This window comes from Macrobrachium rosenbergii, chromosome 1 (genome assembly GCF_040412425.1).
Source record: "Macrobrachium rosenbergii isolate ZJJX-2024 chromosome 1, ASM4041242v1, whole genome shotgun sequence".
NCBI lineage: Eukaryota > Metazoa > Arthropoda > Malacostraca > Decapoda > Palaemonidae > Macrobrachium > Macrobrachium rosenbergii.
The window spans coordinates 36,347,832-36,366,995 of record NC_089741.1 but is presented as its reverse complement, the minus strand read 5'-3'; the positions used below and the strand labels follow the sequence as shown (position 1 = coordinate 36,366,995).

The 19,164-nt window shown below is 36.3% G+C and overlaps 1 protein-coding gene across 1 annotated transcript; it reads right to left on the bottom strand.

Moving 5' to 3' along the window:
- Positions 1-395: 395 nt before the first annotated feature.
- LOC136850309 (poly(A) polymerase gamma-like) lies at positions 396-18,255 on the bottom strand. The gene is given in 17 exon segments (XM_067123971.1): positions 396-1,462; positions 4,117-5,313; positions 8,513-8,599; positions 9,951-10,333; positions 11,682-11,953; positions 13,791-13,815; positions 13,818-14,010; positions 15,925-16,121; positions 16,310-16,436; positions 16,438-16,496; positions 16,499-16,542; positions 16,544-16,563; positions 16,896-17,033; positions 17,035-17,073; positions 17,447-17,531; positions 17,909-18,058; positions 18,175-18,255. Coding segments are annotated over 16 exon segments (3,072 nt in total). The 5' UTR covers positions 18,052-18,058; positions 18,175-18,255; the 3' UTR covers positions 396-1,399.
- Positions 18,256-19,164: the final 909 nt, after the last annotated feature.

The window sequence follows — 19,164 nt, the reverse complement described above, 5'->3', positions numbered from 1 at the left end:
TATAAAACACGAAGCCACTATCAAGGATTAAAAAAATCATTTGTCATTAAACAATCTCTAAGCATAAGGGCTAGAATTGACCATAGGTTGCCAGACACAAACATGAATCCACAAAGGAGCAAATAAGTGACGCTTCAAAATGCATATATTTGAAAGATAAACAACTTCAACAACAGGTAAGAAAAAGTTGAATTCACTGAACCTACACGAATTAAGAGGGGGGAAAATATGCCAGGGATGAAGTAAATTTTAAAAATATCGTCTTCATTCCAACGCAAGTTTAATTTTACATAAAACCAAGGAATCATCATTAAAAGTATCCTCATCACGTCAAATTTACTTTTTTTCCTTTTTTTTTTTTTTTTTACCAAGGTTGATAACTGAGAGACACTAACGGTAAAATCCAATTTCTTCAAACAAACAAAGTTACAATCTCCCCATGACACTTCAACCAAATCAAGAGCTTTCAATGAAGAAAAATTAAAAAGAGACCAGGATGACAGTCTGTTTCATGTATTTGAGAACACTGTACTAATTGGACCCCTTTACCATATCTAGAGGATGACATTCCAAAAATATGGTAAAATGTGGATAATTGTACTTTACCATGTCTTACTACCATGCAATGAATGATAAATGCTTGTATGTACTAAGAATAGTGGAATGAATAATAAAGTATAAGTATAGATATTGCCTGCTGCTACCAATCCCTAAGTGCTACACCACTTGAAGAACACTTAAGTATATGCAATCAACGCACACATTTCTTCTTCTTCTTCTTCTTCTTCATCATCATCATCGCTTCCAATTACTTGACACAAAAGGTAGTGGTTTGTGTTTTATGAAATGACAACAGGATTCATACTGGGCATAAATATAAATATCCAAAATAATACACGACTCTCAAAATTCGGTAACGTAGGCCCAATATGGAAAAGCGATACAGTACACAGTATTTCAGTAGCTCACTTAAACCCCACAACTTAGTCTCAAAAGATTTCACATAACACTACCTGTTAAACACAAAAGTATCTGACAGTTTTCGAAGGTGAGCAAATTATGGGGCTCTCTCATATCAGTTTCCCAAGTTCATGTAAAATAAAATGACCTATGATTGTAACTTTTCACATTACAATCAGTAAACAAATAATGACAGAAATAACCACTCAATTAAAAAAACAAAAGCAGTTAATCATACATTTTTTTTAAAATGTGACCAATCCATTTCAAATCTCCTTTATATTAACCAATAAAACAACCATCCCGTTAAGGTAAGAATTTGATATCAGTCGTCACCTTCGCTTACTTGACATCTGCTGCAGTTCTTGAGCCGCCACAACGTGTAAGAAAACTGATGAAGCCCCTTCGTGTTTAATTAATATTTATAACAAATTTCTGTTTACAGGCAGCCAATTCTGGGGTCTGGGTTAACGATGTCGGGAAGTTCAACACACGATAGTTTCTGGAAAGAGAAAATAAATGAAAATGAAAGATGCAATCTTCAAGACATACATTTCTTAGTACATTATACACACCAGCATCACACTGTTATCAAGTTACTCAACTGCTTTCAAGAAATGAAATTTAAAACAAACTTTTAATAACCATTACAGTATAACATAGCTAAAGCAATACAGAACATGGATGAAAGGTACCAAAACACGAGGAAATCTCTGGTTCGTAAAAAAAAAGAATCAACTCTAAAGTTGAAAATGTTAACAAACTATTTTTCCATCTAACACTACCAAGTTAAAAGGAAAACTGCTACCAGATATAAAACATTTTGGATTTTAGCATTCTTTCTGTGTTGTGTAAAAATATGGGATTTCTATCAGATTTTCATGTGATTTTTTATAGCTGTGCATTTTTTCTACTCATTTGCTTTCGTGTATACTATGGGCTGTGCATGGTATTTTTAACATCAATTTGCTGTATACACAACTGTTAAGGATAAAAACAAGAATAGGCATAGCACAAGTATGGTGCTGTTATTAATTTCAGCAAAACCAGGTCCCTTCAAAAGTTCAAGGTATGAAACTACCCCCTTGCTAACAAAACAAGAAAAATAATAAACTACTGAAACTTATTCCTGACTTTACTATGTATATTAATTTCCCTCTTACCTTAAAGATCAAGTCTTAAGTACTTTTAGTCTATGCAAATTACCCATTTCTACAGAAGTATGATGATTATTCTCATATCTTTTTTAAAGACTTGCATGGTATATGCCACAGATCATGTTCCAGCACAATCCCTCAAGAAGTCTTCAATCAACAAACCACCTCCTCAAATTTGTTGCATTTTTCACTGATTGTTAAATATTTTCTATCTTTCCTCTTAGAAACATACACTCATTCAAACTATCCCCAAGAACGTTGTTAGTTCTAATCCTTCCCACTAAAATCTTACTGCTTCAGGGTCTATCTAACAAGTTTTGAAACTTTACTCCACTATTTCCTAAAACCATAACCCCAGGAAAGAAGGGAGGTAGATCTGAATGAAGCTTAAAAGGAGGAAATAAGTTTAAATCTGAGAATAATTATGGAAATGGCTGAGGGAATAAAGAGGGCACAGGATGGTGGCTGGTTTGGAATATGCAAACTGGACATTAACTAGCTTGGAATACAGTGCGCACATGGGACCGTGACTGGTTTGGAATATGCACACAGGACCATAGTGGGTTTGGAATATAAGCTGGGGACAGTGACTGGTTAGGAACATGCAAACAGTACAGTGTGGTTTGGTGGAACAGGGGTCACAGGCAAGTGTGTCATGTCTCTCTGGGATGGATATACCTTTACCAGCTGGAGTGATGCAAGTAGCAAAAAAACCAGATGTGGTGCAAAGTTGTAAGATACGAAAAGTAAATGGTCATAGGTGTAGTGTAGAGTGGCTGATGCTTGAGTGATTGTATTACAAGAGGGTTAAAAGTCAATATGACCAAGCAGAACATCAAAGTATAGAGCAAATTCAACCCATGATGGTGAAGCAATGAATGTTGATATGGTTGGTGAAGAATGGAAAGAGTTGATACATATAAATAAATAAAATTTAACAGATGAGAGGAGAGTAACATAACAGATTAAGATGAGAATATAACAGGCTGTATGTAAATGCTACCAAAGAGAAAACCGTCCTCCATAAAAGCAAACATTGGACTTTAGGAAGGGATTGTTAGGCCAACACATTTCTGAAAGTTAACTAAACATACTGAGTAAAAATTAAAAATAATGGTTGTAGAGAGATATATAATTGTCCACAGAGCATATAATTGATATGGGATGAATGAAATGATGAGAAATGTGGAGATACAAAAATGGTAAAAGTGCTGAGGGAGGCAAAAAAAAATAGTCAAGGGTGTTTTGATATGTGTTGATCAAGTGAGGATAACAGATTATGGAAAAAGTCTTATAAAAAATTTATGATTTAGAAGCATTGGGAAGTAGGACAGAACAAATGTAAGATAAAGAGGTGAATGGCATAGTACAGGCAGATGTTTGATGAGTACTTGATGAGCCTTTGCAAACACGCACAAGACACATAATGGTGCTATTTCCATGCACAGGGTGAACATTCATGATTCAAATGCTAAAAAATCATTGTGGCTGTGACTACTCTCTTTTCTTCTTCTTCTTTAGAGTCACCCTTATTAGAAGAAACAGCTTGATGGAGCTTGAGAGAGAGAGAGAGAGAGAGAGAGAGAGAGAGAGAGAGAGAGAGAGAGAGAGAGAGAGAGAGAGAGAGAGAGAGAGAGAGAAATGATTTCAAACTTCATCTACAAATACATCTATCCAATGATACTAACATACTTATCTGTACACCGACAAAACTTGTACAAAATATAGATACCTCAATCAGTCTCAGTTTTTACTTTATATCTATAATATCTTTCCCAGAAAACAGTGTAAACATTAAGCTGGTAACCCACTGGAATTATATAATCTAAACTCCAGCACTTCTAGGGGTAATGATTTACAGCAAAAACATTACATAACTGATACACCCTTGTATACTGCATATAAAAAAACTCCCATTTCAGTAAAATATTACCATTTAAGCATGCCAAACTCAGTACTGTACCAAACTATAAATCCCACAATATCTATTTTAACAGACCTGTTTGGCAAGCACCAGGGGTGCAGTCTTGGCAGTGGGACGTGTAACAAACACGGAGCCACTGGGAGAACTGTTGCGACTTCTCTGGTGGAGATTTTTAAGGGTCGGGTGGTGGTGAAGTTGATTTGATCTACTCTGTTTTTGGTGACTAGATGAGGAAATGGGTGGGGTGAATGAGCTATTAGACAATCCTGATTTGTGATGATTAACAGACCGTGAAGATGTTTGTGACGATACTTTATTGGAAGAATATTTGTGGAGGTGATGGTAGACACCACTCTGGGGCTTTTGTAAATGATTGGGATTAGAGTACTGCGAGTTCTGCATGGAGTAGGGAGGTGAAGAGTGACCTGGCATAAATATATGAGATGGAGGAGTTGGAAGAGGACATGATGAAGGATGAGGTAAATTTGCTTTCAGAGGTATAGGTAACAGTAACATTTCAGGACGCGGTGGCACTGCTGGTGGTGGCAATGGAAGTACAGAAAGTGAAGTTGGTGGTAGTGGTGGTGGTGCAGAAAGGGATGGAGGGGGCGGTGTTAGAGGGTAATCTCTCACATTACATGCAGTGTTGGACGTGTGAGGATATAAAGGTTTGCTCTGAGGACCAATGGGATGCTGTATGTGCATGTGAGACATGGGGGACGGTGGATATAATCGCTGGTTTTGAGATCCCCGAGTTTGGAAGTAAGGTAACGGACTATTCACAGGATCACAGACTTTTCTAGAAAAGCTATTTGTTATGAAACTGTGGTGTTCTTGATGATGAGGAGGGGTGTATGAGCCATAGTGTGATGGTCGCCCTGTAGACAGTGAAGGGTTTAACACATGTCCCTGATACAATGGAGAAGGAGGCTGAGAATTTTGGGAACCAGAGTATGGTAAAACATTCAGCTGAGATTGTTGTGTATGTTGATAGAAAACATTACTTTGGGAGGAATAACTATAAGAATCATACCCATGTAATGCTGGATCTGAGGAGGTTAAGGGAGGATAGTAATGGTAAGAATGATCTTTCTGGTATTCATTACACTTATAATTAACAGCTAAATTCTGGAAAGCCTGTTCAATGATGTCTGGTATTAACGAGGCACACTCACCACCACCATCACCCTTGCATCCTCCACCGTGACTGTCACAACCAACGCTGACAATAGCACTTTGGCGGACATAATGATGATGCGGTGCACACGCACACTAAACGCCATTCATTCAAAAGAAAAAGGAATTATTACAAAATGCACAAGAATTGGCTTCATAATAAAAGCTCAGAGCATGTTGCAAAACACTTCAATCAAACCTGAAATGTAAACACAGTTTTATTGCTTCTGTTATACAGTAAGAAAAAACATACATCATCTAGATCAGTTACAGAAGATTGAATGAAGTTCAAGATTTAATTAAATTTCTAAAGCAAACACTGTACTAAGGATTCTTGGCACTTGATAACTACAAATGGAATTTTTTAAATCTGCAACAGGAAACCTGAAAAAATGGTCTGAAAGTAAGCAGACAATTTGCACAAGAAGAAACTGGTGTGTCATATTGGTCTTTGACAAAAATTCGTTCTCCAACAAAATGGCAACAAAACCATTACTTGTTTTATTTCCTTTCACCTTGAGCCCTCCCCTTTCCTAAACATCCACTGAATACCTGAAGTCTCATTTGCAATGCTTCATCTGACTCTGGCACTTTGACTAAATCAACTTCATAAAATGGTTCAAGTTACCCTTCCACCCTAATGCTCAAGAACACGCACCACTTTCACCAAATGAGCACAGTGCTGATTCAAGCACAAACTCTGATATAAAACTGTTATGACATCAAACCCCATGTTTTGTTCCTAGTCTTCAGCTTTCTATTTCCTCTGAAAATAATCTAACAGGCTCTCCCTCTTGCCCCACTGGGCCACTTTCCTTTGAATTTTCTTATATTCCTTAAGTTCTTAGTCCTGAAAGTCTTTTCTTTTTTCCGTATAATTCTGAACCTACTTTACAATACCAATTTGGAATATGCCTCTGACTCTCCCTCCACGATCTATTCTAACGCCTTAGGAACATGGTTAGCTAAGCCCCTCTTAAGGGAACGTACATCTGTAGTGGGTAAAAGGTCCTTAGTTAGAACATCTTTGCAATCAAGTGTTTCCAAAACTGAATATCTTATTGTGGCATAAAAACCTTCTTGTTTGACTACTTGCTATGGAATTTACAGTTCCTGCCTCTCTAACATTTACATATCCTGAAGTATTCAGAAGGATTTTAAAAGTTTGCCCTAGGGGTGTCCAGTTGAAGAACCGCAGAGCTTAATAAAAAAAATCCTTAAGGCAGTTGACAATGCAAGATAGAGTTTTCATCAAAATTTTTTTTGGTAAAAATATTTTATATTGTTGTTGATTACAATAAATTACACTAGTAGTTACTGAAAAGTGATGCAAAATTGATGAACAGCGTCTTTTCTACGCTGACGCTAACACCACCACCAAAGCAGCTGCTCAGCCACTCTGAAACCTTGTAGAATTACATGGACATTCTTTTTGAAATTACTAATAAAACCTGTAGGTTGGCTTGATGAGGGAACTTTTCACCAACTTCTGTAAACTTCTGTAAGGAGCAGAAACATCCTAAAGCAAAGTTCTTGGCAATGAAAACTGCTATTCCATGAAGCTACTGTATCTAAAAGAACCTTGCCTGGCAAGCGCCCTGCTCAAATCATTTCATGGGAAAGTAAACGACACTCGATACTTCATTTCTAAAGGAAACAAGAAGTCTCAAAGTTGCTTATGAATATATAATCACAAAATAATCTTACTTGTTACTCTACCCCACCTACATCAGAGAAGCAAAAGCATGAAATCAATGCAAGCAGCTAACCAGATTTAAATAAAAATATCAATTTCAATCAGTCAGGTCAATGACAAGCACAAATAAAAGTAAAGCAAGTGAAAGGAGGAAGATATGCATAACCTCACTGTGAAAAAAAAGCCAGCTGTCAAAAGCACCCTACATAAATTATCATCACATCATTTAACTAAATCTACAATGCAAAAATCATGGGTCACTATAAAAAAAAAAAAGATGAATGGCTTACAATGGAAGACTGCATGCTCCTTCAACTACATCACCTACATACAAGGTGATATTTCTTTGTTAAGGTCTTAAAAATGTTCACTGATTTGAATATGCATAATGGAATTTAATTTTCACAAACCAATAAGCTTGTAAAACAACTTTAGTTTTACATCAGAAATATCTTTAAAAACAACGAATTCACTACCTTCATAAAAATATGCACAGAGAAGTCACTGCCTTCATAAAAAAATGCACAGAGATTAAGTTCACAAAGATTTGAAAGTCTACATTCAGCAAACAACATACAATTAAAGGTGAGCAAGAAATATTAATGAATAACTAACGAACATAACACTGAAACACTCAATATACATTATTCTGAAAATTAGATAAGAATTTTCTTTTACAAAGCTATTAAGACACACTATGCATAAGTGCAATACACAGAGAAAAACAGTACGTACAACACAATACAATTATAGTACGTAAAAAATAAGATAAGATTCCACGTAGAGAAAATAAATTTCTAGCGATCCCACGTAACCATGCTGTTTGCTTTCATCTCCTCCTGAATGAAATTGCGTTGCTGAAAGCTTTACAGCATTACTGTCTGTAAGCAGACCCAGCACTAACCAAATCAAAAGCAACCATGCAGGGTATAGCATTGACAGGGAATGCAGCCATGCGAAGCAAGCAGTGCAAACAGGCATCTGAAACAGCATTAAAATGAGTAAGCTCAGCTATTTTCCAACTTACAATATCTTTTCACACACTGCTACCCTCAGCTGGACAAGGATACGGACTGCTGCAATAGAAGAGAAACAAAATTCTTAACATCACTGCTTTCAAAGATCTAGATTAGATAAACGTGAATATACAGTACATCCTCAAAAAGCTTGAGAGAAAAATAAACCATTAAAATATGTTCATCTGAGGAGCTGAACCAGGGAATCTCGTTTCCTCTTCCCAGTGACTCAGTTTTTCTCCTTACATGGAAAACAGCTTAGCACTGAGAATACAATAAAAATAAAAATGTTCCAGAACATTACACTCTCAGGCTCCAACTCCTTCAAACTGACATAGGAGACTACAAATTACAATAAATAATATGGACATGCACTGGCATTTCTTGTTAATAGCGTAACAATGAAAAATAAAGTAATCCACACAACGGTTGACAGTCTCACCAAACTTGTACTTGTTACAAAAATAGTGTAGCAGAAGTTAGCATGATGCTACACACAGATGCTAAAGATATTTCATGTACGGAACACAAACCCAGTAAAAAGAAAAGAATGAAAATGCAAAGTAGTAGACATAATAATTACCTGGGTACCATTCATTTCTGTATTTAAACCCGGAATTGGGTACGCTTCGTCTATGGACATATTGGAGTCATCATCATTGAGGACAGACTGAAAGAAAGCAAAATTCCTAAAATTAGAAAAAACACACATGGCTGAAAACTCAATAATGGTCACCTATTTATTTTCGAATGTAATATCAAAATATCTTACAATTTTCAAATGTAATATCAAAATATCTTACAAATAAAGGAAAATAAGTCCTGAATGTGAATGGTCAATATCAAAACCATACTCTTGGTGCATAGGACATGGCTTCATCACTGAATTTTATTCTGACCTACGGCATGCGTTGTCACCTGAGCAAGCAGGATGACACTTTCATACTGTATCCATATGGTGAAAATGGTCAATAACCCTCATGAATGCTCACAGCACATCTTGCCAACAAAGATTGTGTAGTGACATTCAGTCCCTCCCTACAAAGTTGGATATTTTCAAACCTTACATCCACAAGACTGGTGTTTTGAGAGAATAATTTTCCCATGTTGCTGAAGATGAAATTTTCATACTTAACAGTATTTTATCAAATATTTGAAATTTTTCGTTATGATTTCTTTCTATCATTAGTTTACATCAGTACGAATATCTTTCATTTAAATGCTGTATAACTTGGACAACACTTTCAAGTTTTCCTGTTCTACAATTTCTCTTTGTGGCTGCAATCTTTTCCTTTAACAAGGCATCAGTATTCACAGGCAATCTGAATTCATTACCAATTAGTCAAAACAGTACATAATAAGACTGAATTTGTACAAGAATTTTTATAAATACTGTACTGAGATAGCCTCTGCTATACAAAGCTCTTCCAACCTTGGCTTACTTTGGCTGATTCTAGTCCCTTGAATATATATAAATGGTTCATGGAGAATTTTTAAAAAAGTTTTTTCTTGTTTAGAAATCATAGACAACCATGAGAAAATTATCTGAGTAAAACCTAACATAAGAAGTAAAATTTTAAATATCAATCCAGAATAAATTTGATAATGCATTTCCCCAAAAATTTTAATATTATGGATAAAATACAAAAACAAGGTAAAAACACCTTAATTTTATAATTTGGTAAAAAGCATTTGTCTATAAGCAGTAAAATGTAATTATACACGTTCAAAGAGGTTGCAAGAGCGTGGAGATATTAATTAAAATATCCAGACAGAAACACTGTAGCATTTGTCTAATGATTACAGTAAACCATATACCAGTAGGCCACAAATTATCCTCTTATAAAGCTTTCCAACGATCCAGAGAGGACCACCCAATATTTCAGATATTTTCATGGTTTAATGTAATATGATAAATAGAGGGCTCATTATTTAATATCATATCTATGAGAATCCAAGCCCAATGGGTTATAAAAAGCCAGATTATTTAAATACTTCAGAAGAACAATAGCGCTCCTTACCGTTGCGGGGACAGCACCATCGACTTTAACTTTTTTGTTGGAATCCGGGCTCTCTCTCGAAGGCGACACAGTTTGGCCGCCGTCCGATTTCCTTTTCCGCGTCGAAAGTTGAGCCGGCATATCGTCGGCTTTTGCTGGAACACTACCATCAACCCTCGGCTTTTTGTTAAAGTCAGGGCTTTCCCGCAACGGAAAATCCGCCTGGCTAGAATCAGATTTCCGCTTCTTTGACGGCAGTCTGGTCTGCCCATCTTCGGATTTTGGTCTGTATTTGTCTAACACTTCTCGACTTAAGTAGTTCCCCAAGTGTTTTCTCTTCACATACTTACAGTCGACCTGCATCCCATCTCTGTATCCCTTGTTATATGTGATTTGTTTGTACACTGAAATGAAAATATTAAAAAGTTAGTAAATGTATTGAACTGAATTGAAGTGAATGTAGAATTTAGGCCGAAGGCCAAGGAAATTGACGGTACAGTAAACCCTGTTTTCACGGATTTCTCTGTGGAACATATGTACACATTATTTTTCACTGAGAAATATTCACTAATTACTGTATTTTTGTTTTGTTTTTTGTGTTTAAACTATCAAAATGGGCAGTTTCTAAGTGTTTTTAGAGGGGTTTTAAGTATTCGCAGATTTTAGCTATTCTCAGGGGGGTGCGGTACACATCTCCCCCGAATACAGGGGGTTTACTGTAAAACGTTTGAAAGGTGAAACAGGAGGAAAATCTTGCAGCTGAACTATGAATCAACTGTTAGGAGAGGATGAAGAGTAAGAAGGAAGACAAAGAATATGAAAGGAGGCAGAGTAAAAGGAACGAAAGGGGTTGCAGCTAGAGGCTGAAGGGACGCTGCAAAGAACCTAAAGTAATGCCTACAGTGCACCGCATGAGGTGCAGTGATGGCACTATCCCGCTACAGGGAATAAATGTATTACTATGTTTACACTGTCTCTCTAAATTTCCAAAACAAATGCCGAAAAACTACAAATTTCTTACCTTTACCTGAAGGACAAATCCTTCAGGCAAGCCCAAAGTGTCTAGAAATGGGACTCCTGGTGTTACTAACTACCCAATCTTCATTTTAAAAAAGGGGACTCCTGGTGTTAACTAACTAATTTTCATTTAAAATATCTCTAAACTGGTACAATGAACTATCGGTTTACCAGTTAGGTTTAAAATGATGAATGAATATGTCTATGTGTGTGTTTAGTGGGAAGGCATTATGGTAAAGGGTTCACACACAAAATTACACATTATTTAAATGAAAATGTTGACTTATACGTGCACCAAATAAACATGGCACCCAAGTACAGTAATCTGAGTGTATATGATAACACTGAAGTTCAATACAATAAAAATACTGATAATCAAAAGAACAATAGTACACAGCTATATGCACCTCAATAGTGTCTGAAATCCCTATAAATCAGAACACCTGTATAAGATAAGAAAATGGACTCAAATGTAAAAGAAAAGTTAATAAACTGCAAAAGATATGCCTAAGCACCATTCTCTTTAAATTTCTAAGTCAATTCTTGGCAGTTATCAGTTTAGCATTTGACTTACACTTTACATGAAACTGGAGTTTATGCATGACCAATAACTCAGGGATGAGGTGCGTCAAGCCAAATTCATTCAAGACTTATCCATGTATAATGCAATTCAACTGTAGATCAATCAGTGGCATGTAAACTCATAAACCTTAGATCTATCTAATATGAACTTACCTATTTCAACAAAAGTATTAATGTCATTTGTGAGGTCAATATTGATATTTTCACACGTTTTGAAATCTACTCCAAGAAACCATGCCGAGTGTGGTCTGCCCTTGTACTCCTCATGACAACAGCTGAAAGCTTGCGGATTAATGTGGACCGTCTTTATTATTGGATTATGTTCAAGGGTCTGGATCAAGTGTCTTATTTTACTTTCCACTAAACCATACCACTCCAGGTGATCTTCAGGGGTTGAAGCACTGGCCAATATGACGAGATAGTGCCTGTAGATAATATCAATTCATCAGTAGGTATAAGAGACAAATACATGAACAAGTACTGTGAATGAGTCATTAGTTCAAAAAATATAAACCTCATCTTATTAGAAAAAATTAAAGTGAAAATAAAACCAACTAAAGGGAACAGTAACTATTAGGTAACCTAATATAACAGGAAACTCTATGCTAACTTCAAGAGAGAGGAAAATCTTCACAACCACAGCAAAATATGTGCAGTAAAATTTCTGACATCATGCAGCAGAATAATGAAACACCTAGCTAGACTTAGTCCTTGTTCCTATGTGCAGCTCATACAATCACGGGCACCAACTGTGCCCCAACTAAATGTCTTGCAGTTACTCAACAAGCCTCACTGCTGGAAACATCAGCTTAAACATCCAAATGTCTCATCTTCAAACGATATCACCTACTGTAATATACTGAAACACTGGTACATTACCCCAATCCCTACCAGCTGTGAAATGTCAGTAAAGAAAACTGACTATATGAAAAAGCAACTGACCCTGGGTTAATAACTATCTACCGTAAAGTACTTCTCAACCCTTGAGGTCAATTAAATAATTAAATCATTCAGAGCATTACATAAAAGGAACCAAGAGGACACTTCATTCAGCCTGTCATTTCACTCAAAAAGAAAAGCACAGCCAACTCTGTAGCTTTGGCCTCATCTTTAACCTGGACTTAAAACATTATCCAAAGTTAAACCTGTTAAATCCCTACAGTGCCCTAAGCTTCTCTAAATGTTAACACAAGCAGAGTATGAGTTTAAGATTGTCATCTGCACTGGATAGCAACATAAGGTTCATGAAGTCCTTAACAATCTTGAAAGCAAGGCTTGTTGTCTCAAAGCATTGGATCTGCACTTCCAACACTGAAGGAACTGGTGACTGGACTAGTCCTAGTGCCTTTCCAGTAAACAATTGGACATTTCCTTCTTTGCAAAACAATCTTTAACTCCATTTTGTGAGTCAATCTCTTGAGACCTTCCTTTGGCATTAAAGCTCCACCAACTTCACTTGCACTCTGCTTGGCAGACATTTGCTCAATGTTCACAACTATGAAAACACTAAGAAATCACACACTCAAAATTAACACAAGAATTACTTAGTTTTCAGTCGATTTACAAGAATTACAATGGCTCAATTTGCAGGAATCAGGATACTGAAATAGATTATCTTCACTGTGGTCACTTGACAGTGATGCAACAATGCAATTACACAATATTAGGTGACAGCACATTTAAAATTGTTCAAGGCACACCCAACACTTCTGGTAACATTACAGTCCTTTTCTTTGTTTATTCTTCTCCTCAGCATGTAGTGTGTGTGTGTTTCAGCTTATCCACTCTTTCAGAATATCACCTCTTCCTTATGCCTCTCAAACAGTGAGCAGTATCTCAGTTCTTATGTCTGACAGATTTCCAGTGCAGTACTGCTTCTCCCACAAGTTCTCTCTCTTCATTCGCATCCTCAAAACCAATTGTTCCCAAATCTACAATTAGGCCTTCTCCCACTAGTTCGTTTATGGTTCTGCTTACGTTTGTATTTGATAATAAGCAAGATATCACACTACAACTAGTGCATTCAAGACAGGCCACTTATGCAGAAAAAACAGTAATTCATAACAGACTTAGCTCGTGCTTTGGTAATAGTAACCTTCATGGTATATGGCATCCCAGGACCCCTTGATCTCTTCCTACCTTGCAATTCCCCAAAGAAATACATTCACCTCACAACAACATTATTTCTACACCACACTTCTAACCACTTATGATTTTCAGGAAAAACTGCAACTCGTTCTGTAGAGACAATATCCTTCTTACTTATATTTGGTGAAGAAGCTTGGGGTTGGAAAAGTTTATCCCAGGTGGCTTTCCCTAACATTATATCCTCTGTGATCTGGAGGCCCATCATGAATTCTTCAACCATGACTGCCTTTGTTGATTGCGTGGTGTTGAACGTTGAATTTTGCTGTGGGTATGCAGGGGTGATTATGGGCATCAAGTGAAATCTGTCTTGCACATTTACTCTAGGGTCCCAAACCTGTGGAAGAAAACATACAAAGTTTTGTAAAGGAACTTCCAATGAGTAAAGGCACTGAGATGATCACGGCGCCTCCTTACAAACTATTTTCATGTAATGTGGAATGGCTTAGAAAATGACAAACAATACACAAAGAGTATGGATAGTAATAAAACCCAATGCACTCAGATTAACATATAATAGCAATACAGATATGCTTCTAAGTGTTAGCTGGTAAAATGTTCCCCGCCCCAAGAAAAAAACCTTTCTGCATCCACAGGGCCAATCATTCAAATGTGGTAAATTGTAAAAATAAAAATAGAAATTCTAACACAAACCTAAAACTCTCTCCAAATTTCCTCCGTCATTCAGTTATGCATGTCATCCACTGAGATTCAGCGGAGAATAAATTAAGTGGAAAATAAAGTAAAAGAAACATTAATTCAATTAGTGTTACTTTATCTTAAAAAAATTCTATTTCATAAAAATTTGCAACAAGGCAAAGTGAATTATATTTTTATTGTTTCACCACATAATTTGACAAATTTAGTGCTACAAGACGTATGGCTGTTTCTGTGACGAGGTTTCTGTTATGAAAAAGTTTAGTGTACAAACAGGTTGGTCTCAAACCACTCTGGACTTTCTGCACTGTATTTTCTAAAAGTAAAACAGCTTCACCAGATTCATGGTTTCACTGAACAAACAATTCCACTGCAGCCACATCAGCTACTGCAAAGTAAACAAACACCACAAGAAACCAAACAGACTTCTTTTCCTCTAACACCAATCTTAGTGATTTCTTACACATTACGTTTAGAACCAATAAAAATTATCACAATAAACAGTATTCTCCATTAAATGAAGTACAGTACAGAAAATCCAGAGAGTAATATAATGCCAACCTGTATCCAAAAGGAATACACATGATCTGAGTGATTAGGGACTGCCATAATAAAATGTACAATATGGGAATCTCAAATATATGGAAACAGATTAATGCAATACATTTCTACCTAAAAAAAGAGCAATCAACATGTTTTGCCTTTTGTTTATAAAGATTAGTCTAATTCTGAAAGCAAACCATACTTGCAAAACTTTACACCACTAAGACCAGGAAAAACTGAACAAGCATTCGACTGTCTTTACAGCAATTAATATTTACCTTTGGATTTTAATTGCTTTGAACTGTCAGTAAGTTTGTTTTGATTCTCATTACAAGTGCAGTATAATGCTCAAGTTGAAGTAAATAGTTTCTGTTTCCTTTCATGAATGCTGGTTTTAATATGAACTCCTGGTTTGTATCTAATTTTTACTGACCTTGTAGGTTAGTTTATTACATGGTGTAGCCTAGCATAGACCCTGCTTTTACCAAACAAGGGTTAGATACTGCATGTGGAAAAACCAACAAGGGTTAGATGTTGTATGTGGAAAAACCAAATAAGTATCTAGAGTGATTGTAGCATCAATGGTTCAGGATATATGCCTCTACTGTGTTCGTCAAACCCCGATGTATATCACATTAAAATCTTGTTTTTGCAACATGCAGCTTGTTGAATATAATGCAGAGAAATTACTTTAACCCATTCTTTCATTCAACTACATTAATATATTTATTCTGTCTAGTTCTTTATATGCACAATCCCTTTTGAGGCTGAATGTATTTTATCATATTTACCAAGTAGTTTACCCAGACCACTATCACTTGTGCTCTCTTAAGGGTTTGTCCTTACAAGATGGCTGAGCATTAGAAAAGGTACAGAAGTTAGTCAGGTGGGGGTAATCGAGACCAAAAGACAAGAAAGAGTAAACAAAGCATGCATTGTGACCTGGCAGAATACTTGTAAAACTTATCCTCAAGAACTCAAGAAAGGAGCAATTGCCCTCTTCATTCTGATACTCTGAAACACAATGCTCTAAGACGACTTTGTTACTTACCTTAAAACCCAGTTTTCCATCAGATGGCTGCTTGAGATAAACAGGAGCTGGCCACGACCATTTTGAAAACACCAAAAAGAACTTTTCTACTAATGTTGATGCTGTTGCATTTGGATACAACTGACAAGTTCTGGCTACCAACATTGCCCACGATACTCCACCCAAGTAGCCTAATACATTACTATAAACACCATGACCTGTATAACAAAATGAAAATTTTTTTTAATGAGAGCAATTAAGTCAAAGTTACCATCAATTTTTATCAAAAGTTCATGTACAAAATTCAGCACAGATTTACACTTGCACAGATTGTACACGGACTCCAAATACACTGTTTATAGATATAATCAGGCTAAACAGCATAAAACTGTAGATGATAACTCACGTTTGGCCCATAGTTTAATAGCCCTCAAGGCTAACCTAAAACTTTCTCGGTTGGGAACTTGACGAAGAATTTCATCTGTTACACGGCAACCATTCAGGCTTCTGACACATTTTTCGCATCGAGATTTTTAAAATGCTGTCTTCTTGAAGTTCAACGTCGTCGTTTATTTCTTTAAGAGCCAGTCTATGAACAGTAAATCAATCTCTATCCCTTCATACTTCATTTTGATGAGAAACGTATGCATCCTCTACAGCCTAGAACATTTAAGAGTAATCCAATCATTAGGTAGAGTCACAAAAGCACATTTTCCGGCATCTTTTGGCATCTTTCTGCAAAACTTTCGGCCGAGTAGTCAACAGAAATTTGGTAAACATACTACACACAGCTTTGACTGCACGCAATTATGAAAAATTACGTTTTCCACTTGGTACAAATTTGGCAGCAAGATGCTACAAGATGCAAGAAAAATGTGTCTGTCTGTTGGTTCATTATTTTCAATTTACAATACAGTATAAACATAATTCAAAATAAAATTAAGAGAGACACTGAATAGTGTGAGTGACCATGCGATAAAACAAGAACTTACTCTCATTTCTGTGACCTCTGGCAGCTCTTTTAAGAGCTCTGAGAAACTAGAAAAGTAGTCTGATCTTTCAATATGTCTTGGTGCTACACACAAAGCATCTATATCAGCACCTTGCCCAGCAACACCTAGACGATATGAGCGAATGTGAATATTTTACACCACCAACTGTATCTGCAATCTGAAAAAGCACTTTATTACAGCTACTGAATTTCTGATGTTAGAGGTCAAAGATTATTGCAAAAATTGATCAAACTCATTGAATGATAAAGCAATTCCAAATGCATTTTAAACAAGACACCACCCCTACGTGCGAGCGTTCAACTTACAAACATTCAGCAAACGGGATCACAAATTCAAATTGTATTCATCGACTACCATGACTATTGATAACATTCCTTTATGACAAAATATTTAACCTACACCTTCCATGCTATAAGATAACTCTCCATTCAGTTACATTTGGAAGCCAGCCTCAAAACTAAAGATATATATACACTGCAGAGAACAGTGAATATTCATACTAAAGACAAAAGACATACATCTGACATTACCTGTGGTGGCATATTTTTATGGTTGATGCTTACATCCCGAATCCAAGAACGAACTAGGTCATTAAGCTTGCCCAGAACCTCAAACCTGCCAAAGAATGAATACTCCATGTCAGTGAAGACAGGCAATATTTCAATGGAGTAAAAAAATTGTTAATACTCAATATATGCGGGGTGCTAAGGGTAAACACACACACACACACACACGCAAGGATGTTCTTGGAAGGTCTGCTAAAGAGAGTAACAGTAATTTGTATTTTGATTTTTGTATATGCTGTACACATATGGAGACCATGTTTTCAATGAAAACTGTCAAAATATTTATAGCTAGAATAATGAAACAAAAGTCACGCATTCAAATAACAAAAGCAGCAAATTCTCCTTTGCCTCTTGTGCTCTAGAAATCAACATTCCCTCTGAATACCAAAAATTTTTTATTTGTCAACATTGTAAACTACAACTCACCTGTGATTCATTTCTTCATCTGTTTCAAACATCTTGGCCTCTCGAAGGTACTCCTCCAATTTCTTTGTTTGCAATAAATCTGATGGTTTAGGCCCTGCAAGACTAATGGCCGAGGTCATACCCAGAGTCTTGGAGGATTCCATCTTTGATCTGAAAAAAAAAATACTACGTTACTACTCCTGATCGTCACCTGCAAAATGATGAATTTAAATAATCTATTTCATAGTATGTTAACACTTATAGTTGGTCATTTATTTTCTGTATACCTCAAAATGTTTTTGGTATGGGGATGATGTGTAAGGGTGTAAGTTCAAGGCACAAGATCTGCATTGCCAAAGGTCAATGCTGAGGATATGTCAATCAGGCACGTCGTCATCCAACTCCTCAAGGAATATGAAGTACATCAATACCTGGAATATACATTTCCACCCACACACAAAGCTGGAGTACAAGTTGCATTTGTTCTATGGAAACAAAAGCAACTGATAACACTGTCGCTGGCCTTCTCGGTCTGCTCACACTATTTATTTACCACTACGAATGACGTCCAGATACCCCGACTGTCAGGATGAAGGTCGACTGATTTGTGGTTACTAAAACTGGTGTCTGGATGAAGTTAGTTCCTTCATATTTTAAAACTGGCTCTTTGTCATGGCAAGCAAACTTTCATAGATGAATACTAATAATAATATAACAATGAAGATACCTGGCCAATATGGAAGTGGGACTCATCTAATATCTTAAAGAGTTTGTGCTTACCTTACTGTTTTTCTAATCATGTTGTGGTTATAGACAAGTTAATAAGAAATAATTGTAGGAGGTTGACTAATTACCATTCAGGCTACTTTCCAGTTTTCACAAGATACACTTGGGCTCAGTATTCATGGACTGACAATATTTGCCAACGGATCTCAGTGTTACAACCTTTGCCTTGGAGGCCAAGACTTTCCATGTCTTATGACGGTGATAAGTGCAAAAGGTAAAACTTGAAACGGATTTTACAAAATCTCTTCTCCATATTTCCAAGTTTCAAATTCCAACTCTTATTGCAATTGCTTTACACATGTATTCATTTCTGCTCGTTATTCTGATTAGAACTGCTAAGAAATTTCATTTGACTTGTTGTATGAAACCTTCTGTAAATGAAGGTTACCTAAATACTGTGATTTTTTGGTACAAACAAAATGTTTACCAAAGATACGCTAGGCTACGAGCAAAAGGAAAATTAGGCTGGACCTATATGCTTAGTGTTCTTT